General features: G+C 38.3%; 1 protein-coding gene across 1 annotated transcript in view; it reads left to right on the top strand.

Annotated features, from left to right (window-relative positions):
• Window positions 1-23,327, top strand: part of TASOR2 (transcription activation suppressor family member 2) — a 73,983-nt gene that overhangs the window by 25,816 nt on the left and 24,840 nt on the right. Inside the window, 14 exon segments of the mRNA XM_049101251.1 lie at window positions 1,161-1,306; window positions 1,590-1,685; window positions 3,149-3,221; window positions 6,649-6,740; window positions 8,570-8,707; window positions 8,854-8,978; window positions 9,058-9,077; window positions 9,169-9,265; window positions 11,012-11,112; window positions 11,794-11,897; window positions 15,250-15,322; window positions 15,412-15,474; window positions 18,616-19,332; window positions 22,826-23,068. Of these exon segments, the coding sequence (XP_048957208.1) occupies window positions 8,953-8,978; window positions 9,058-9,077; window positions 9,169-9,265; window positions 11,012-11,112; window positions 11,794-11,897; window positions 15,250-15,322; window positions 15,412-15,474; window positions 18,616-19,332; window positions 22,826-23,068 (1,444 nt within the window). The 5' untranslated portion in view covers window positions 1,161-1,306; window positions 1,590-1,685; window positions 3,149-3,221; ... (1 more) ...; window positions 8,570-8,707; window positions 8,854-8,952.

The raw sequence follows: 23,327 nt of genomic DNA, 5'->3' as shown, positions 1-23,327 counted from the left end.
CATTTTTAAGTTACTTGGATAATTAAAGTATTAGGAACAACTTAGTCCAAAATTAACTTTATTGAAATATTTTTATTTCTATGATAGTTTAGTTTTTTACTGTTGTTCATAAGTTCACTTTAATTAAGATGCTTGTCTTTCCTTTAGCTTTTGAACTTTATTGTAATTGACAGAGTTCTGGTAAAAGCAGGAAGCCATATTAATGTATTTATGTATACTCTATTACCAAAACTTCCAGTGCTCTGTATATTATTCCATTCTCTTTATTATTTATAATGTTTCCTCCCTGCCTTGACCTTGTTAAAGAAAATAGAGAAGATACAAATGTAAGGGAGTAACCAAATCAAATCATTAAATGTTATGAGAATTCATTAGGCTCAATTCTTGGTAAAGTAAAAATTTGCAATGCAAAAGGCAAAAAACCTCAGTCAAGAGAATTATTGGGTTATCAGTAAATCTGGATTAGCATGTCTCGTGGGAGGAGCATATCAGAATTTCTGGGGTAGCACATGAGTAAGGTTTGAAAAAAGCACTTTCTAAAAGTAATAAAGTGTTATTTTTGTGGAATGAAAATAAGTAATGATTTCATAATATAATCCATAAAAAGTCAAGTTCACAGATGTCTCTAGATCATGAGGAAACCCAGAGGTACAACAATTTCTTACTGTGTTTGTTGAGTGGGCAATAGTAGGCCCATTAAAAGAACCTAACAGGCTAACATGGAAGATTTGATGAGAAGACAGGAAAGGCAGGGTAAGTTTATCAAAATGTGGCAAAAGTCTAAAAAAACCTCAGAATGAGAAACATCGGTCTAAGTGATTACTGACCACCACCTTGACGTGACCACATTTGATCTATTCGTCCCACTGTGGTTGCAACACACAGCTTTAAACTAGAAGGCCTAAAGGATTTGGCAGGGTTTATTCAACTCTTGTGTTGAAAGTATTTTACCCACAATAACTCCCCTCCGTGTAGATTATGTTCTTCACATGAGAATTCTTTTAAGATCGTTACAGATGTGGCAGTCAAAACACATTGTAAGTGCCTGAGTTTTACAGGAGGAAACTAGATGAAATATTCAGTGATATTTAGTATGCCGCTTTTAACCCCATCCTTTGGTTATCTTAAACAGTTGCATTATTTTTGTTTCTGTTTTACAGTTTTTGAGACAGTGTCCTTGAGTTCAGACTCTCTGTTCCAGAGGGCAGTTTCAATTCTTCATACTTCTTACTTGGACTCTGCATCTGAGCATGGTTTTCAGTACAGTCAAGTGACTTTGGTGAAAAATGACATTTTCTTAAATGAGGTGAGGTGCTTGGTACACACTGTGTCTGTGTGTTAGTTTTATTTTAGTTTTAAAGAAATAGACCCATCATTTTTGGTATAAAAGCCTACCTAGTTCTTTTCAGCTATGACTTTCAGATGAGATAAATCCTTGGAAGGTAATAAGAATATATTCTAGGGAATAGAAAATTAATACATTTCATTAGTCCTTTAACAGGAGGACTTCAGATGATGCATTTTTAAAAATTAATTTGCAAGGCAAAATAATATGCTTATAGCATCCAATTATTCTTTCTTTTATATAGTACAAAACTTTTTACCAAGAAAAAAAAGCAAGTAATTACACTCAGGAAGAACTTCAAGAGACTTTCGGGTTTCTTCTGTTTGAAACTGAAAATCAGGTAAGGGAATTAGGTCATAGAGCATTAATTTTGTGATATTAATGTTTTTGTGATATTAATATTCTAACTTAAATATTGGTATTTCACTTCTAGAATTTTTTAAATTAATTAATTAATTAATTAATTTATGATAGTCACAGAGAGAGAGAGGGGCAGAGACACAGGCAGAGGGAGAAGCAGGCTCCATGTACCGGGAGCCTGATGTGGGACTCGATTTCAGGTCTCCAGGATTGCGCCCTGGGCCAAAGGCAGGCTCTAAACCACTGTGCCACCCAGGGATCCCCTCACTTCTCTAGAACTTTTAAAATTACTTTGTTGCTTTTTTGTTGCTGAGTCTAGTGGTAGTGGGAGTGATGGTGACAGCTAGGCCTAAAAGAGATTGGATTCCTACACCTTTTCACAAGCCCTCTTTAGTTTCATGGTAAATACATTTGTCAGCTCATGGTGAGATTTGGATTAATACAGCTTCCTAAGTATCACTAATGCCTTTTAATGGAGTGAATGGCTATTTCTCCATTCTGGATCATTGTTCACATAGATACTTTATTTCTTGTGGAGGTTTTTCAAGTTTCAGTTACTTAGTTTTGAGAATAAGGTGAACACTTTTAACAGTCGAGTTCCTTGAAATTATTTCATGCGTGTGTTTGAAGATGGAGATTCTGTATTGTTGCTCGTACCCAAATTGTGGGAGAAGGAAATTACTGTGTGGAGTATCTCCCCACAGATGTATGTGGCTTCCTAGATACAGTTTTAACAATACCAGAGATTTGTAATTCAACTTAAAATAATTTAATATTTTGATTGGGTTTGTGATTTTTTTTTTTAAAGAACAAGGGTAGATTTGCTTAAAGAATACTTAATATTAGCATATAACAGTGATTATTTAGTAATGGGAGAAGAGTTCATTTACTTAATCATCTACTTAGAAATAAGATACTCTGTAGATTAGTGCTAAAAAAAAGCATTAAGGGGGGATCCCTGGGTGGCGCAGCGATTTGGCGCCTGCCTTTGGCCCGGGGCGCGATCCTGGAGACTCGGGATCAAATCCCACGTCGGGCTCCCTGCATGGAGCCTGCTTCTCCCTCTGCCTGTGTCTCTGCCTCTCTGTCTCTTTCTGTGTGACTATCATGAATAAATAAATAAAATCTTAAAAAAAAGAAAAAAAGCATTAAGGGAAAAGACATTTTCAAATTTAGTGATTCCAGAGCTACAATAGAAGTCTTCAAGAGAGGACTTAATCTGTGAGCTTGTTTAATTTGGTTTTGCTGGTGACATTTTTATTAACAGAAATGATAAAATTTTGTGAACTATTAACCAAACACAATTGCCTTATATATGCTTGCTTTGTGCCATAAATATATATCACATACAGGTTCTGTATTTATTTGAAAGCTTATATAGTGTTATTTCACTGTCTCTCCTAAAACTGTTATGATAAGCAAAGTACTATCTTTTATTTAAAGGCAAAGTTAGTATGTCAGCGTGGACTCTGTGTGGGCAGCAGTGCTATTACCACTCTCGGTGATCCAGCAAAAGGTAAGTCTGTAAGAAAAAAAGAATCTCTTCTTTTACAAGATGAAGTGAAGTTTAGTTAATTCCATAAGATACTTATATTAAAAGCCAGTTTTATTAATGATAAGTAATAATCTTTAGAATCAGAGCTTTAAACATAAATGAGCTTTGAATCTAAGACTTAAGATTTTCCAATAGGGGTTACATGATCAGAACTTTTTCTGAAAGGTTGGTTGGACTACAGGAGATGCTGAAGGTAGGTAGCTTTCAGTACCGAGATTAGTGTGGTCATTCAGGGCTCATTAGGATGTCTTCTAAACTATCATAATGGCAGTGGGAATGGAGAATAGACGGAACTGGCCAGACTTGGCAACTGTGGAATGTGAGGAGTAAGAGAAAGGACATACTCAGATTAAAGCTTGTCAGTTTACACTACAGTGATGTTAATAGAGAAGCACAGGAGGAGAGGAGACTGGTAGGGGAGCTGAGGAATTAAGAGAAAGGTAATCTTAAAGTTAATAATGTGGATTAGCACTAAATTTCTTTTAGCTTCAACTTCCTCATCTGAAAACAGTTAATAAAACTATCTTGTAGATCTGCTGTGAGGATAATGTGAGGCTATGTGAAGTGCTTAACCTGGGGCGAGCACCTAGTAAGCTCTCAGTTAATGGACGCTACTACTTTCACGAGTTAAATTTGAGAAATAAAAAAAAAATTTTGTTTTTTGAGAAAGAGTGAGATTTTCCTAGGTATTTCTGGAGGAGACCCTTCTGATGGTAAAAATAGCTGGGAAAAGGTTTAGAACTGGAAGTGGAGGCTCAAGGTGGCGGGGCTGGTGTTAGTTGAAGCCAAAGATACTGTTTCACTGTTTCGTGGGGCAGTATTGAAGGAAAAGATAAAAGAGAACTGGTCCCTGTGGGACCAGTGGGTGGAGAGAGGAGAGGGAGGAGGGAGAGCAGGAGAGAAGGGGAGTAGAGGGAGGGAAGAAGGGCAGGGGAGGGGAGGAGGGAGCAGCCCAGTGGAGGAAGAACTGGGGAGTAGAGTTTGACAGAGCAGAAGACCTAGGGGATGTATTTGGGTATTTTGCACTATCAGGTGCTAGCAGTGTGGAGATTGGGGGTAGCCAGCTCCCTGCTGACCTTTTCTTTTTCACGGCTCTATCAAGATAAAATTTATATCCCCTGCAATTCACTCATTTCAAGTGTGCAGTTCAGCATTTTTAACGTATTCATAGTAGTGCTACTGTCAGCGCAGTCCACTCTAGACTATTTTCTTCATCTCCCTGAAAAGAAGTCCTGTGCTTGTTGGCAGTGATGCCCCATCCCCACCACCATCGGCCAAGGTGGCCATGAACCTCCTCTCCACCTCTACAAGTTCACCTCGTCCAGACATTCCAGATAAATTGAATACTATATGTGATGCTTTGTGAGTTCTTTTCTCAGTTCAGTGTCTTCAAGGCTCATCCACGATGTAGCTTATGCCAGTATTTCCTCACCCTTTAGGCTGAATAATATCCCATTGTATGGTTTTACCCTGTGTTCTTTATTTGTTCAGTGCTGGAGGGGCATTTGGTTGTTTGCATTGGAAATGCTGCTCTGTGTGTGTTCACGTACAGGTTTTGTGTAGACGTGTGTTTTCCTTTCTCTTAGGTATAGACGCAGCGGTGGATTTGCTGGGTTATGTGGTCACTCTGTGTAACACAAAATGCTTTAAAACTTACATTTTGCTCTTCTAACGGCCATTAGGGACAATAAATTCATAACCCCGGTAACATTTTATATAAAACTTTTTTTCCTTCTTATTGCTTTTCATCCCCCTTTCTTTTCATTGTAAAACATGCTAACATGGGAAGAGAGGATGGTATGATGTACCCATCCCCTTGTTTAACAGATCATGTTTTGCATTATTTCCTTCACTTGGTTAAAGAATTTGAAAGGAAATTATAACTAAATACTTTAGGTTACATTTCCAGAATATTAAGCCTCATTCTACATTACTCTAATCTCTGATTATATGGTCAATGTTAAGAGGCTGGCTTTAGCAGGGTGCTGGAGTAGAAACTGTATTATTCCTATCAAATAACACTTTGTTCTTAAACACATACAGGGGTGGGTAATCAAATAGCACTACTGGCCATGTGTGTACTAGAGTTTCTGGCTCAAATAGAAATCGATAGTTCTGTGAGTAATAGTAATATTTTATATGAATGTAGTGTCTTGGAGTTTTAAAAGTTTATGGATCTTTTTAAGTCTTCCTGAGGACCCTGTGACTAGATATCCAGGACCCAAGTCCCTCCAGCCCACCTCTGCCCCCACTCAAGTGACCTGCTCTTCAGTCACCTGGTTATTAGTAGGAAGTGAAAGACTTGACTGGAACGAGTTTATGTTCTTTCCAGGATATCACAGTGCTTTCACTGTTGTCTCGTATTTCGAGCAATGTCTCAGTTCAGGAATCTCTGTGGGATTCCCCTGCCGCCACCTGGGGACCCTCCTCTCCTGTCTCAGCTCCAACAGTAGCTTTCCGGTTGGTCTTGCTTCTAGACTCTCCCCTCTTGAGACTGTCTTAAGTGGCAGTCTGCTGCTGAAAACCCTTGGTGGACCTCTGCTGCAGGGTGTGGGTCTCACCTGAAGAGCAGGTCCTACCAATATCCTTAGCACTCAGTTCAAGCCTCCCTTTCAGCCTCAGCTTCCCATGCTTTCTCCCCTGCTCTCCACAGTTTAGAGGCCCATTCTCCTACACAGTTTAGAATCTTCTGTGCTTTCTACTTTTGTTCACTTTGTTCTCTGAGAATTTCATCCCCCTCTCTGTTTAAAGAACTCCTTTTCTAAGCAAATATAATTGCTTATTTCCATTTCATTGTGTCTTCAGATACATATGTCTGACAAATAGGTGAGTACCTACTCCATACTGGGCTGCAGTGTGGCTACAGTGGTGAGAGATCAAATGTGAAATTTGACAGACCAGCAAAATAAGCTGCTTCAAGGCAGGACCTTCTTTTATCTTCTCTGGTGTGGCTGCTGCCCAGCACACACCTGCCATGTAGCAGACCTTAGCGCTTATTGAATAAGAGTACTGACTGATTTTTTTTTTTTTTTGCAAAAAATAACTTGAGAATCAGATTATTATAGATAGGCCTTTTCAGTGAATGATTGGGGAAAAAATAAAGTTAGAATTTACCAAGAATGTGATACTTTTGTCTCTTTGTAGTTATTGTACCCAACTAGAACATTGGTTGTCCATCAGATACATCTTGTCTTAGCTCTAATGTTTCCATACTTTTAGAATATCTCGAATTAGTTTTTAAAACATAAGCAGTTTCAAAACAGCTTAATGTTGACTTTTAGGTCTTTTGTGTTGTCTTGTTCAGTTAAGGATAGCCCTACATGTGAAATGCATATGAGTAAACAATCCTTTTATAGTGTGAATTAATCTGTATCTTACACTTTTATAGGTGTGTATATTTCCAAGTACTCAGACTATCTTCATGCAAGACCATGGTATCACGGGAAGTCTGGTTATGTTGTAATTTTTAACCTAATTAAGGTAAAGCCCGTACGTGCTTCTGTGTAATTTTTCTTTTAAAAACTAGAGGTTATTAGGCTGTGATGTTCTTGGCAGATCATTTGCTAAACATCATAGTCACCGAAGACAGCTATCCAAATTCAGAAAAGATAATTGCATTATTCTTGCTTTCCTCTAAAGACGAAGCTTTTTTGTTCATTTGTTATATGATCTATGCATATGTTTTTTAAAAACAGCTCTCAAAACAATACCTAAGGTAATCAGTAAAGTCTTCCTCTCACCCTGGCCCACAGTGCCACTTTTTAAACATTAATTAACAGAATACAAGAAGCAGCCTATGAAAACAATGTGATTACAGTCACAAGAGAGGAATTTAGAAAGCAAGTTTCATTTTCTGGTTCAAATTATTGAAATAAGAGAGCCTTAATTCCTTTATCCCTTAAACATCCAGGCCTGTTCACAGCTTTATGTGGCATCTGTAATGGCTGATCTCAGAAATGCTTAAGCACTCTCAAATAGATCAATATAAGTGAATTGAACAATTAGAATTTTTACTCAGGTAGTTCCTAGAAAAACTGTGACTCTGGAGATTGGTGGGCTCTGTGAGGATGTATTCTGTGCTCTCGTTTTGTTGTTTTTGCTTTGCTTTTAGCTTTCTTACTATCTTGAGTTCTCTAATTATGAACCAACACTACTGAGGTGTTTTTTTTAAGAGTATGAACTCTTCACATTCTAAAGTTTGTCTCCAAGACCTGGAGGGAACATAGCATCACCCTGGCGTGCAGCCCACACCCACCCTCTGTCGTCCTGCTCTGAGAGAGCTACTGCCGTGGATGTACTGTCTCGGCTCAGATAACCCTCATTCAGTGTTTGGCCCTGGGGTTCTTGGCCCTGTACCCGCCCTGTCTGGTGAACATTGCTATTCAGTTTTCCCCTCTATGCTGTCAGTTCTCCTGACTTTACTGTTCAAAAGCCAGCCATGCCTGACAACATAAAGTATTGAGAGGGAGAAGATGCAGGTTGTGATTGCTCACTCAGAAGCACTGTTCATATTATTACTGTCCCTGGTGGTGCTATGAATGAAGAGACAGGACCTTAATATATAAAAAAAAAAAAATTAGATTCTTCCTGCAAAGATAAAAATAAAAGTTTCCTACAACTTTACCTCATTTTGGTATATATTTTGTGTATTTTTCCACATATGTCCTTATATTAATCACAACAGCTTTTAAAATCAGTATGATATTTCATTGGAATGTAACCTTGATTGGTAATCCGTGATGAAGAGAAAACCATAATCAGAAATACTGTGGCCTGTTCAGTAATCGGGCCCAGTTATCGAGATGTGTAACTTTACTGTGTATTTGTTCCTTGCTGATTTACTGGGTCCTGCCATAATAAAAGTAACTTGATCTAAAAATTATAATTGGTAACTTATTACTTCAGTTTGAAAATTTGTCTTGTGAAATTTTAAATTTTCATTTGTCACCTTTTATGTTACAATCATTGACTAAGCTAATCTTTTCAATTAGTTAGTTTTTCTTTTAAAGAAATCGTTCTCTTAAATTTGGGGTGATTCATGTACTCTTTTTATGTTATGATAAAAGCTGTGATCATTTACCCCAGAAAGATGCCCAGACGTACCAGATTTTTAAATACAACGTTAAGAGTCTCATGGATAATTAAAACTATTGTTGCCCTTAAGGTAATTCTCAAAGAACCATAGTTGTTAACACAATTTGTTTGTAACACATCCACATCCTTACTTATTAGGCTACTTTTAAATGAATCCTAGAGTAGAATTATTGCCATTTGAAGACCTCTGATTAGTCTTAATATTTTCATTCTAGGGAAAAGTCAAGTTTGTGTCTGAGAATTATACCACTAACTATACTAGCCCATCTTCTGGCTATGATTGCCACGTGGCTGCAAATACTAACAAGGTTTCTCACAAGACGAGTCATTTTCGTGCATTTGAACTGAGTCAGGTATAGTCACCTGGGAATAAATCATTCCAAAGATACATTTCTGAATCTAATGTGTTAAATGTCAGGACTGGGTGGAGTTGAGATAAACTTGGTGCTGATGGAATTCTGTAGTGCTACCCTGATAATCTTCATTTCTCTTCTTTCAGTATTACCTCTATGAACTTGCAGGCAGCACTGTTACTGAGCGGCCCAGGCAGATCTGTCCTTATGTTATTGTAGCTTTTCAGTACAGGGAACCGAAAAGGATGGCCGCATCTGCTCCTAGAAGCGTGTAAGTAATTACACACATGCTATATTTTAGTGGATCTGTTTTGTTTGCTCTTATAAATATACCTTTTCTTTTTCCCTAGATTTGAACTCCGTGAAAATGGTAAGAAATTATTTAATTAGTTCTTTTACGTTTTTTTAAATAAATGTTTGGCTCATAAGTAATTAGTTTTTTTCTTACTCATTTCTTAAAGCTATCACCTCTTTGTGGCAAGGCAAATTAATTATTCAAGGCTGTCTGCTGTGTGATATAACTCTGTGGTCCTCTCATGGTACTGTTCCAACACAACTGTAAGTATTGAGTTTGTGTCCTTTAGTATTAGTCTGGGCTTTTTTCCCCTGTCATTTGAGGTCTTGTTTGTTGGTTCTGGTGTGAAGCAAAGCAGTTGGACTTGGTTTTTGATTATAGTACTTTGGGGCAGATGTATAGAGCACAGGAAACTTAAATTCAGGTCTAAATTCTGAATTGGCTTTGAAATAGTTTTATAATCTTTGACAAGTCACTTTTGAAATTTTAGTGTCTTAATCCATTCATGAGAATATGACCTTGCAGATTGAATTGATACTAGATGTTTGACTCCCCCAAGAAACAAATTGGATTTGCCTAGATGGCAGATGTAGCAGGTCATAGACACTTAGTACTGTTGTTGAGTCTTTATTAAATAGAGTTGAAGGAGCTGATTTTGTAATTTTCTCATGATTTTCCTAGACCACTATTAACTAGAGTAGCTTTTACATATATTTGCATTACAAAGAATTATTTGCTTTTGGTGCATCTTATGAAATCTTTTATTTGGTCTATTCTTAGTTTGCACCCTACACTGTTCAAAGATAGACCTATTTTATTGAAATATAAGCTGAAAATAGGTGTGCTATTAGAATTCATTTTCTTTCTATTGATTGATCTGTTTTAAGAGGGAGGAGTGAGTGGTATTGGAACCCCGAGAATAAAGTAAGAATTCTGTAAGTAGAGGCACCTGGGTAGCTCAGTCTGTTAAGCATCCAACTCTTGGTTTTGGCTCAGGTCATGATCTCAGGGTGGTGAGATCAATCCCTGCATCAGGCTCTGCACTGGGCATGGAGCCTGCTTAAGATTCTCTCTCTCCCTCTTTGCCCCTCCCCCCACTCCCTACTCCCTGTAAATACGTGTGTGAGGGCGTTTTCCCTCTCTCTCAGAAAAAGAATTCTATAAATGAATGGGAGAGACGGGAAAGTTCATTGTCACTGTGGAGTTTAACTAATGAGCGTTGAGAGAAGTCGTTAGATCCATTAAATGGTTAAGTTGGTTAGCATCACCAGCAGTGAGATAAATATCATGTACTTCCTGAAAGCATGCATGGAGAACGACACAGTGGCACTCGTGTGCTATTCCTGCCAATCTAATCAGCAGGAAACATCATACATACCCAGATTGAGGGGCATTCTGCAAAATACATGGTCTGTAGTCTTCAAAAATACCAAGGTCATTCAAGATAAAGACCAGAGGACTGTCCAGATTGAAGGTGACTAAAAAGACATGAACTAAATGCAGTGTGTCATCCTGGATTGGATGCTAAAACAGAACAAAATTTGTTTTCTTTTGTTATAAAGCCCCTTAGTGAGACAGTTTAAATTTGAATAAGGTCTTAGATTAAATAATGGTATTATATCATTATTGTTTTCTTGATTTTGTTAATTGTTCTGTGGTTGCATAAGGATGGCATGGTAAGCAATCCAGTATTGTCAAAAGTTGTCAACTCTTAGCATAATTTTTAGAAAATTCTCATTCCAATATGCATAGTTCTTTCATTCACCTATGTATATTTTGCTTATCTCAAAAATACATGTGCATTCAGAAAATGTGGAGATATTTGTAGACCATGGTGTGTGGGTCATATATTTGAAAATCTGTATTTCTGAATAGACACATTATTTGATTTGGATTCTGTCAATTTAAGGGCTTTTTGTTACAGTATTTTTGTTTGCATTTACATTAGCAAATTATGAAGTTGTAGTTTACATGTTTCTTAAATTGCATGGTGGTGTTTTGTCTTTTAGACCACATGAACTAGATTTTAAGTATGTAATGAAAGTGTCATCTTTGAAAAAAAGACTACCAGAAGCTGCGTTTAGAAAACAGAATTACCTGGAGCAAAAAGGTCTGTTTAGATGTAATGATACACTGCACGCCCTGGGTTCTTCCAGTTATTTCCCATTTATTTCTGTCACACGCACACACGTACACACTCCATTGTGGTTTTGTCCTAAGTGATTCGCAGAATGGCCTTTGGTAAAAGTTGTAGGGTTGCTGTGTGATGTAGTTCCTTGGAGGCTAACTAGAAACTGAAAAGTGGTTTCATCTAAGGTGGCAGAGACCAGCTTTACTATAGGACGCTGAGGGAGTCAAGCAGAGAGATGCTTACAAAGAGTTGGCAACTCATACCTGTACCTTTCAAGGAGAACAGAGGTTTTGTGGTGGTAGTTTTTATTTACTTATGTACTTCTAGCTGAAGAAAAGCAGCAGAAAACACGAGAAGGAAATTTCCTGGTCATTTAGATTAATTCATGGAACACTGATGTTTATATTATTTATATAGTATGTATTTATCTTGATAAATCCTGCAGTAGAGTCCATATTTATGAAAGCATTGTTTTCAAATACTTGATACAGTAACTTTTTATTGAGTTTTATAACAAAGACCATTGAATGTTAAATGTTTAAGAGTATTTCTAGTTCTTCTTTCATCTTTTTAACATATAAAATGAATAATTTAGTTATAAAAAAGTGTTACCACATTTTAAAATAAAAAAGGTTCTGTTTTTCTGATTTTTCTCCACAGTCTGTTGCCAAGATATATGCTTCAGGTTGTATGAGGTGGAACTATCAAACAAACAAGGGGAAAAAATAAATAAACTAACAGAATACATTAAAAATGAGCAATTGGTAAGAATCATCCATTTAAAATATTATTTTTTCCTTGAATTAAGAAATTGAGATCTGATTATTAGTTGGCTGTATCTAGAGTGAATTATTTTAGTTTGCTGAAACGATTTTCATAACCTAGTGTTTATTGACATATTCTTGACTTAATGTTTATTGTCTAATATTTTCATCCCCCTTAGTGTCTCAGTTTACTTTCATGTTGCTGGTCAGTTGATACTCCTGATTTAAAGAATAAGAAGACAAGTTTTCCCCAAATCCTTTGTTGTTGTTTTATGACTGAAGAATTGAGTTAGATTCCTAGTGTTTCTATATTAATCCAAGGACCACTTGTGAGATATTTCTTTAAAAGTCACCTTTGGAAATAATAATAAATAAATAAATAATAAATAAATAATAAATAAATAAATAAGACCTTTATTGATCCGTGGACACATGAAGGAAAAACCAAATGCTAGTACTCCCACTCTTTCAGTATTGTAGAAAGGTAGACACTGATGAGACGTGTAACAATCCAGAGACTTCTGTACATTTTGTTAACCATTTTGTTAACTCACTGTGCAGAAGTAGATGTTGACTTTCTGTGAGTGAGTCCTAAACATCCTGAAGGAGATGTTTTGAGTGTAGGATGGCAATCTAACACCTGTGAGCCCATTGGTGGCATGCTGCACTGTCCCCATAGTAGATAGCAAGAAATCAGGAAAGGAAAATAGGGATGGTGAAGCTGTGACAGTCTTGGGGCAGTCAGTTAAGATACTTGGAGTTACGTGTGATGGAAACCCAAGCTGGCTTAAACAATAAAAGGATTGAACAGGCTTACATTTCAGTTCTAGATGATAAAGCCAGTTCAGGTACTGTCTGCTTAGGACTCTGTTTCACCTTGCCCTCTCTCATACACTAGTTTTGTCCTGTGTGTGTCCAGAGAGAGAGCCCCTCCTCACCTTTACTTCACTCTCATTAGACCAGTGTATGTCATCTGCATGTCTCTCATCTAGTAACTGACAGGGAATGAGGTGCTCTGATCCGCATAGGCCACCCCAAGCCCACCTTCCCAGACTGGGTGCAGGGTCTGTCCTGTTGAGTCCATGGTAGTGCTCAACAGCACGGAGAAAGGTGGCAGGGCTGCAGTGGATGCTGAGTGAATGTCCATTGAGTATCTGCTAGGGGGTGTGGGCCGTGTCGTTTTGCATAACATAGTCCATTTTATATTTGGAAATTAAAAGGAAAAGAATCCAAAGGTGTTTTCGGAAAATGCATTCATGAAGTGACTGTAAGTGCAAATGATCTCAAAAGTAGCAGAGACCTGGAGCACAGATCACAGATTACGTCAGGTCCTTCCTCCTTCATGTTTGTGTTTTTTCTTCTTTTATTTTGAAGTTTTTATGTTAATTTAAGTTGGTTAACAGACAGTATAATATTAGTCTCAGGTGTACGATACAGTGAGTCAGCATTTCCATATACACCCCCCAACCCCACCCCCCGCGAGGGTCCTTACAGCAAGTGCTTCCCTTCATCCCCATCACCTGTTTCTCACCCCCCCTTCCCCGTGACCAGCAGTGCATTCTCTAGAGTGAAGAATCTGTTTTTTCATTTTGTCTCTTTTTCCCCTTTGTGTGTTTTGTTTTTTAAATTCCACATGTGAGTGAAATCATAGGTATTTGTTGTTCTCTGACTGACTTCACTTAGCATAATACTCTGTGGTTCCCATGCTTTTTTTCTTGCCTCGTCACAGTACTTTACATAGACATCTCGCCACCGAGACATTTAATTCCTTGAGGGCAGTTACTGTATCTTAAGCATCTGATGTACAGAGGAAAAGCAATAAATGTCCCTTGAATAAAGTGTATGTGGACTTGTACCTACAACACTGACCTTTGAGAACAGTAGAGTTCTCTTTTTTAACAGGTTGTTAAGGACATAGATGGCTGTATTTTTCTGTGTGTAAATCGAAGAGTCTAGTAGATATGTAAAGGATTGTAAGATTTCTCCCCACAAAGGTTAAAATAGGAACTTCAGCCCTTTCATTTCATAATCTGAGAGACCAATAAGATACATATTTGTTTTATTTGCATGTTTCTTATAAGATCAAAATGTTTGGTTTTCAGTAGGTAGGTAGGTTTTACTTTTCATCTATATTACAAAACGAAAACACAGAACAATATGGAGGCTAATTGTTGTCACTTAAGCTTTTTACAGCAGTAAAAAATTAAGACAGAACTATACATGCAGCTAACTAGATACCAAAGCTATGGATATATTTAACACTGGTATATTTATTCAGTAATTCTTTCGTCAGTCCTTACTGTGTGCCAGAGCACAGATAAGACTGTTGTAAGGAAAAAAAAAAGACTGTTGTAAGATTGGACGAAACAAAAGCAGAAACTGTCAGGTGCCCAAGGGCTGTCAGAGCAGTGTAGAGTGATGGATCCTGGGGGTGTAATCATCCAAAGTCTTTTCTTCATACTTGAATTGTTACTGAATAATTTATTGATTCTCTATATTTGTAGGCTTATGACCTCTCAATCTTTGAAATAGAATGTTTTCTCGCTTTATAAAATGGTGTATTTTGTTTAGGTTTCTATTTTAACTGAAAAATTACTGTCTGAACATTGGATATTTTCTGTAATGAATTCATAAGCTTTTGAAATGGTGACCAGTGGAAAAGCTGTTATCTTTATGATTTACAGTAACAGCTTTTAGAGAACGTCCCCAGCTATCTGGAGAAAAATTCCCAGAATTACTGGAAAGATGAAAATTTCAGGATTTTTTTTTTCCTTGTGCTCAAGATTCCACTGAAGCCTATGGTAGAGAGAAATGAGAGGAAGAATTTATTTTCGTTTGTATCTTGTGCTGCCACTGGACCTAATTATGTTATTTTCTATTAGTTTCTTCTCTTAGGTTGCTGAAGGATTATTTTATTGGATGGCATCTTACATTTTTTGTATAAACATTAGCTCATGATGCTAATCCCAGGTCTAAGTCACCTTGAATTTGTAGTGGCTGAATGGTGACAGATTGGCTGCGTAGGCAGCAGTATGAATTGTCCAGCATCTCAGTGAAAAACTAAAATGTCTTTTCTAACTGATTTGTTATATAGTTGAACACTATCCTGAAACTAATCTTGATGTTCTGGTTCTTATACGTGGGCCACATGGGGCCAAGATCATTTGAACACTAAGGAACTTGCAGTTTCTGGTACTGGGAACAAAATTCTCCTGATTCTCACAAACATTTCAAGAATTGTTTTATGTTTATACTTTTCATGAGCTCACAGTCCACTGCAGAGTGTGGTAGAGGGAGGAGAGAGGGACTGGATCTTTCATTCACTTTTTTTTTTTTCTTTTTAATGTTTAAGGCAATCATCAAATGCTTAGAAGATCGGGGGTTTTTCATCTTATTTACATCATCAGCCTTAATATCAGGAACAAGTAAGGAGAACTTTTTTGAAAAACCATTTTTAAGTATGTTCACTTTTGTTTTATATGATCACTTTTCTTACAATTTTTATTCTGTGTAGATTTTGAAGCTGAGCAGACAGGTCTACATGGGTTACATTTATTCCATCCGTCCCTTCTAGCAGGTAAGGACACAGTGATGGCTGGTTCATGGAGTCTGGGGATGTTTTTCAGCCTTCATCTTGGCGCTGGTAACATTTTTTGCTCTGAAATCACTCTTTCTTTAGCCTCCCTGGGTGATCCCTTTATCTCTTTTGCAGGCCTAGCCTTTCCTCTGAGCTTCACATACAGCTATTCAGATAATTTTGACATTTTCCCTTAGATATCTCAGGTGTTCCTCAAATTCACACCCCAAACAGAACTCCTGTGCTAGGGAACAGCTGTGGCTGGGACATGGTCATCTCCATGTGCCCGGCAGTCAGGACTTGGGGCCTTCCCAGACTCGGCTCCCTCTGTCTCAACAGCTCATCTCTTTCCCCTTCGTCAGCTAAAGTTGACCCCTGTGAGACCAATGATTGGCTTATGGGGGCAAAAAAGATATTACTCTTACAGGATATAAATAGATACACAGTGTATCTGCGGTATTAAAATTTCAGAGGGAGATCAGGAGACAGAGTCTAAAAAGGCTCTGAGGTGGGGGGAAGATAAGAATTAAAATCAGGGAAGCATCCCTTGAGTCTGTTATTCCTGTCTATCCAGTGTCAGCTTAATATCAGCTGTTGCTCCCTCCACTCTCCTCTCGGTGGGACCTCCAGGCTTATCAACAGTATCATTTCAGTATTTCTTTGTATAATTATTTAATACCTGCCTTTCTTGTATCCTACTGTATTCCTATCCCCTACTGGTACCAGACAACTGAATAACAAATGTCGAAGGCCCGGCTGATTCAGTCAGAGGACCATGCAACTCTTGATCTCAGGGTCGTGAGTTCAAGCCCTGTGTTGAGTTTAGTAGAAAGTACTGGGAAAAAAAAAGAAGAAGAAGAAGAAGAACATGTTTGTGGAACAAATAAATGAAAGTATAGGAGTCACTGTTTTTTGTCCTATGAGGATGTTTCCCTCAGATTTTATAATCACACTGTCTTTAAACTTAAAATTGTAGGACAGCTGGATGGCTCAGTCGGTGAAGCATCTGCCTTCAGCTCAGGTCATGATCCTAGTGTCCTGGGATCAAGTTCCATATCAGGCTCCCTGCTTATCGGGGAGTCTGCATCTCCCCTCTCCCCACCCCCACACATGCTCGCGCGTGCGCGCGCTCTCTCTCTCTGTCTCAAATAAGTAAGTAAGTAAGTAAATAAATAAATAGATAGATAGATAGATAGATAGATAGATAAAATCTTTAAAAAATAAAAATTAAACCCCATAAAATGGCATATAGCATTTATTAAGCTACAACCAATACAAAAATGTTTTTAAAGTTGATTTTTAAACATTGTATTCAGTTACTCAAAGCAGAGAACTGTGCTGTCTTGGGCATCACTTTGAATGAAGCAAGACATTTGAAGTTATAAGAACATGATGGCAGTAGCTATGTGTACTTCTCAAGCATTTGTTGTATTTCTCAAGCCATGTGTGGTCGATTTAGCGGCCCCCAAGGCAGGTCTGCATGTGAGGACCACCTCAGAGGTGATGGGCTGAAACCTGAATTTGTCCACCGTCAGTTAAGCTGACTCCTTAGCTGCCTTCCAGCCCTGATCCCATATCGCCTCTCCTCATCTGTGAGACCTTGGACTGCATCCTTATTTTTAAATGTACTTCCAGCCAGCTGAGCAACACCGGTGCCCACACCACACACCATGGCACAGCACAGGCTAGTAGTGCAGCGTTACACTACTGTGTTCACATCCTCCTCTGGGGCCTTGAGACATTGTCTACTTGGGCACAATCAGAGGCTCAGAACTATGGGTACCTTAAATGCACGCTTTGCTTAAGCAGACTTTGAAAGTTCCTTTTCATAGATTATATAACAGTTTATTACAAATCATTCTGTTTCCACCTTTCCACATTCTTGAAATTATGAAGTTGTCTAGAAAAATACTTCTTGATTGTGAACTGTTGGTGCTATATAAGAACTTTTTAATATTTTTCCTTCACTTGTTACTTTTTAAATGATGACCTGCTCAAAGAAGGGAATTTTTTTTTTAATGTCTAGCCACATTTTCCTGTTTATCCATATTTGCTATTCCTTTCCTTTTCCTGATACCTGCTCAAGGGCAAGAATATTCAGCTAGGACTGACTTGGCGTTTTTTGTTTTTTGTTTTTTTGTTGTTGTCGTTCTTTTAGATTTATGTATTCATGAGAGACAGAGAGAGGCAGAGACACAGGCAGAGAGAGAAGCAGGCTCCCTGCGGGGAGCCCACTCCCGGACTCCAGGATCATGCCCTGGGCCAAAGGCAGATGCTCAACTGCTGGGCCACCCAGGCTTCCCTGACTTGGCGTTTCTTAATTTTGCAGTTACTTTTTCTTTAAAAAGTGCTGTGACTCAGTTCAGTTCAGTAGACACCAGAGGCCTTTGTCATTCGTGGGTTTTTTTTCCTCTAAGAGTTACTGATGTCTTATATTTTCTAGAACTTTATTACCTACTTCTCAGTAACCTGACCTTTTCTCTTTTTTTACCTCTTACTATTTTCCTTTAGATTATTGTTTTGCTGAAAAATTTGCATTTCAGTCAGAGAGAGCCAAGGAGAGAGAGCAGAACACAAGATTAGTCAGTTTAGTTACTTTTAAAAAAATGTTTATTTCCTTTTAATACCAATAGTTAGTTACAATGAGATTTGAAGGTTACTTAAAGGTTCTACTTTCTGTAGGTCAGCTAGTTTGCATTGTAACTTCTTTAAAAGAATTTGAAGTTAAATAAGACCTATTTCTAAAGCAGGAAATGAGCTTTGAAAAGTATGCTTGAAAGCAAATCTGCAATGACACCTGAGCTCATGCTAGGCTCCTGGTCAGATGAGGTGGAGCTGGAGGCAGGTCTGCCTTCCTCCTTCTAACCTAGTGATTGCATTTGAATTACCCTTTTTTGGAGGGGGGAGGGTGTTGCGGGGGCTAGGGGGGGAATGTTACGTGAATACAGAGAGATACATATATTCATTATATGTACCCACAAGTCTTCTATTAATGGCTATTTAGATTCCGATTCAAAACACTACCATATTTAACCATCCCATAACTTTGTAATCTGAAACATTTTCTTCCTGAATGTTTTTGTAAAATTAAAAAAGAGAGAGACAAAACATGAGGTTTGAATGTATGTATATATGTTTTAGGGCTGAAAGAATCGAAAGTTGACAACATCTCATCGAAGGTGACACCTATTTTACCTGCCCTTAATTGTGCCCTACTAGAAGCAAAGAAGTCATTTACTGAGGAAGGAGTCTGTCCAAACATGTTAGTCAAGCACAATTTGCAGGAACTGTTCAAGGTGGACAAAGGCCCTTCGTTGACTGCTGCTTCCCAAAATGGAATTCAGGAGACTGCCTTCTTGGGCCAACTATCCAATGGCTTTGACTTGGTTCCTCCAGCGGAAAAGTGCCCTTCACAGTCTTTAACTCAGTTGAAGTCTTATTTTTCAGATCCTAGTGGGTACGTTTTGGAAGTGTCTGCTGCATTAGATTTCTTGGCAGAGTGTCCTCAGTCTCCTTGTGTCTCAGATGGAATCTGTGATGCAGGATTTTCCTTAGTTATGACTCCAGATCCTGAATTTCTTGACTCTGAGGTAGAAGTAAGAAAGGAAACTGAAACCAAAAAGAATCCTGAAGAAATGGTTAAAGTAAGTCAAGGAGCAGTGGTTCTATTAAGCCCGGCATCAAATTTGAGAGTTCAGCCCAAGAGAAAGTCGAGTGTGCCACCTGCCGTGCAGAGTAAAAGGGTGAACTTATGCTGCCCCTTCCCCAAAAGAACTCCTGGCGGAGCAAGCAAGGGTTCAGACTCTCCAACAACTCCCAAATTAGTTAAAGGACCATTCCCTCAGAAAAGAAAAAGAGGTAAGTAGAATTTCTGTGGATTGTTAAATGAGCAGTTAGAAGTAGCTGTGGTTTCTGACACGGTTCCTGTTTGATTGTTGTACCCCAAGCTGGGCAGTCTCGGGTAGTTGCTAGAAACACCAACATTTCTCTCCAGGTAATTTATCTGCATGCTAAAGTTTGAGAAGCACCAATCTAGAGGACAGATGAAAATCCAGAAATAGGAAAAACTGTAAGATACCTCCAAAGCCCTCATCAAGGGCTCATATTTCATCTATAAAGTGGTTCCAACCATCACTCACTTGTTTATACTCCATTCTAAGCATTGGGGATTCAGTTTCCTTGGACGAGTAAGGGTGGAAGAAGAGGGTCTTCTAAAACCAGGGTCACCAATGGCAGCAGGAAGTGATAAATAGTCTGAACATGTATGAAGAGGGACTTAAATGCCTGGACTCCCCAAACCTCAAGCAGTCTGGGGCAAAATTTCCCATCTGTCGCGTGTATCAGTTTTAAAAATAGTCACCTAGATCCCACCATAGACCTATTGAGACAGTGACCAGTGGCCTAGAGACCTATATATTGAAACAGCTTCACAAATGGCTCTGTCGCCCCTGAAAATTTAATGAGAATCAGACTCTGGAGCTGTTCAGTATATAGTCAGATGCACTGTGGTGAATACAGCATAGTAGAACAATTTTGGCTTAGAGTCATCTTACCTATGTGCAGTGTGCTTTGCTTTAAAGTGGGGAACCATGTGCTCCGTGACACCTTAGAGAAGGGGTTAGTGAACTGTGGCCAGAGGCCTCCTCAAGCATTTACCTGTTGTCTCTGGCTACTCCACACTTTGCTGTCACAGGTGAGCAGCTGTGACTGAGACCATATGGACCAGCAGCCCTTCACAGAAGAGGTGTGCTAACCCTAATGTTGGTGCTTAAAGAGGAAAACATAAGGGATATGCAGGTCTTCAGGATTCTAGATAATTAAGGCTTTACCTTGTGACTTAGCAGATAGTTATTTCTGGCTTATGTTTGAGAAATGGAGTGTGTATGAGGACGATGCGAAGTATGGCAGTAGACAGCAGTGAATCAGACCATACAAGTACTTACAGATATGTTCCAGGCCAACCATGTTGAGTTTCTTCTATATATAAACCAGTTTACTATAAGGTATAAAATAAATTATAATTCAACATATATGTTGTCCCTGTTTCTCAAATGTTTTTAATGTCATCCACTATAAGAATTGTTTCATGTTGTATAGTCCACTGCATGCAAATTCATGTGACTGAAACAAAAATTTCAAAAAATATTTACCCTAACTGTGCATACTATAATCTGGTATTTTCTATCCTGTTTCACTTAAGAAAGGATTTTGGTTGCAACCTATTAAACTTATTTTACAGTCCACTAGTGGATTGTGCCTACGAACTTGAGAAACTTGGCATGGAGTGCTGCAGATGGTCCCTGGGGGATCATCTGGTTCCATGTTTCCATTACCCTACCAAGACCTGGGTTGTGTGCAGCCTTCCTGCCTCCCTGTGCCGCTGCCAGGAGCTTCACCTAGGTCTTGTTCCTCTCATCTTAGGTTCTTTCTCTTCTCAATTTAGTCAGCTGTTTCCCCACTTGATTTATATTTTGCCCTTTTTGTGCGAAAAATTTTAGTAAATAGCTGGAGTAATAGAGTAAGAAGTCTTATTATTAAAAACAAAACAGTGTGTTGCTTTATAACTTTAATTGTTTAGTACAGAGGAAAATAATTAGACCCAGGGAAATGTACACATTAAGAGATGCCAGAGCTTTTTTCTTTTTAAACCACTCCTTTCTGAAACTCCCTAAAAATAAAATGAAATTGCTCTCTTTTCTACATTTCACTAACAGTCATCACAATTTCTTAAACTAGTATTGTGTTTCCTGTTCTCAATTAGAAACAGTTGATCCTTGAACAACGTGGGTATCAGGAGTGCCAAGCCCCCATGCAGTGAGAAAATGTCTATAGCTTTTATCTCCCAGACCTACTCATAACCTCCTGTTGACCAGGAGCTTACTGATAGTACAGATCGCTGATTGACACATACTCCGTATGTTTTCCATAATATACACTCTGTTCTTAAAATTATGTAAGGTAGATAAAAGAAAGTGCTACTAAAAAAGTGCTAATCATAAGGGGGTTGGCCCCTGGGTGTGACACAGTTGATTAAGCATCCAATTCCTGATTTCTGCTCTGTTCATGATCTCAGGATCATGAGATGAGCCCTGCTCTGTGGGGAGTCTGCTTAAGATTTTCTCTCTCCTTTCCCTCTGCCCCTCCCCCCACTCTCTTGCTTATGTGCTCTCAGATAAATAAATAAAATCTTTTAAAAAAAAAATCATGGGGGCCCCTGGATGGTGCCATCAGTTAAGCATCTGACTCTTGATTTTGGCTTAGGTCATGATCTCAGTGTCATGGGATTGAGCCCCATTTTGGAGTCTGCTTAAGACTCTCCCTCTCCCTCTGGTCCCTCTCCACTCGAGTGTGCACAACCATGCACTCTCTCTCAAATAAATCTTTAAAAAGAAAATCATAAGTTAATAATACATTGTACTTAGGTTTATTAAAAAGGAATCCATTCAAACCTTGTTGTTCAGGGGTCAACTGTATGTTTTCTCTATGTTGTAATTTTAAAACATTTGTGAATACTCGTGTGATATTTTTATTGACTAAATTTGGGACTTAATTTTTTGGTGAGAACAGCTAAAAAAAGTTTTCAAAGGGAACATTAACTTTTTTTTTAACTCTTGAAAGAGGTGAAACACTTTCTGTTGTGTTAAATTAGCAGGTAGTCATGAGTTTTTTTCCTACGTACTTGCCTCCTAGCTGTTTCCTTCCATGTGAGAAGCAAAGCCATGTACTCTGTAAGAGAGATGAAGCATTGTAAAAGGCTTGTAGGAAGTTAAATCAGGTGAAGGCTTCTTCTGTGGACCTTCCTCTGTCTGCTCCATAAAGACAATTTTTCCAGTCGTGTTAAGACTTGGATATTTAGGACTAGTTAAGCGAAATCTAGAAGATCGCTCTTTATGAATATACAGTCTCTTCTCTGCAGTGCAATTACAGTTTCATCTACATCGCCTTGTGGGGGCTGTTACTTTTCCATAAATCGAATTCTCCATCCCCCAGTGCTGCAAACTACCATCCTCAGCCCTTACCTGCCTCATCAGTCAGGAAAGATTATGGAGAATGTTTTTTTTTTTTTTTTTTTTCTTTAGTTAAGTCATGCCTTGCTTTATAAAATTATTACCCTGACATTTTCTTCTTCACCTGACAGGACTAGTCTGACGCTTAGATCATATTTTTATATTTATATGAGAACTTTTAACTTATGCTTTGTTTAAAAAATATTTTAATGAAATACCCCAAATTTGATATTTTCTTCCCTATTACTAAAGTTACCCCTCTGAAAAGAAGTCAAAGGAAAAACTATTGCTGATAAGTATTTGAGCCCCCTTCCCCTTAAAAAACAGTGTGTTTTCTACATAAGGTGCTGACGTGCTGGCTGCACAGTTTGTACAGACAACCAAATTGGATAGGAAAAACCGAGAAGCTCCCATTTCTAAAGATGCTCCAGTGGCAACGAATGCTAAAAGGGCAAGGAAACAAGAGAAATCTCCAGTCAAAACTGTTCCAAGGGCTAAGCCACCCATGAAGAAATCTCCACAAAAGCAGAGGGTAAATCTAGTAAAAGGCAAACAGAATCTCAGAATCAGAAAGCAGCCACAGCCTGGTAAGAAACACTCTTCCTGTCAACTTACACACTGCAGTGCAGACGAATTGCAATTGCAAGATAATGTGTTGAATTAATCTAAGAATAGCTGAAATTTACCAAGAATTCCTGCTATATCCTTGAGTTCAGAGCTAACCGGACTAAGTAGGTGGGTTTCCTATTGTAAATAAATCCGTAAAGTACAGGTTTGGACCTTCCCAAAATAGACCCTCCTTTTTAGTTTATATACAGCCTGGATGTGAACAGTCCACAAGAGTGT

Source organism: Canis lupus, chromosome 2 (genome assembly GCF_003254725.2).
Source record: "Canis lupus dingo isolate Sandy chromosome 2, ASM325472v2, whole genome shotgun sequence".
Lineage (NCBI taxonomy): Eukaryota > Metazoa > Chordata > Mammalia > Carnivora > Canidae > Canis > Canis lupus.
Note: the sequence above shows the minus strand (reverse complement) of the source record. Positions and strands in the feature narration are given on the sequence as shown.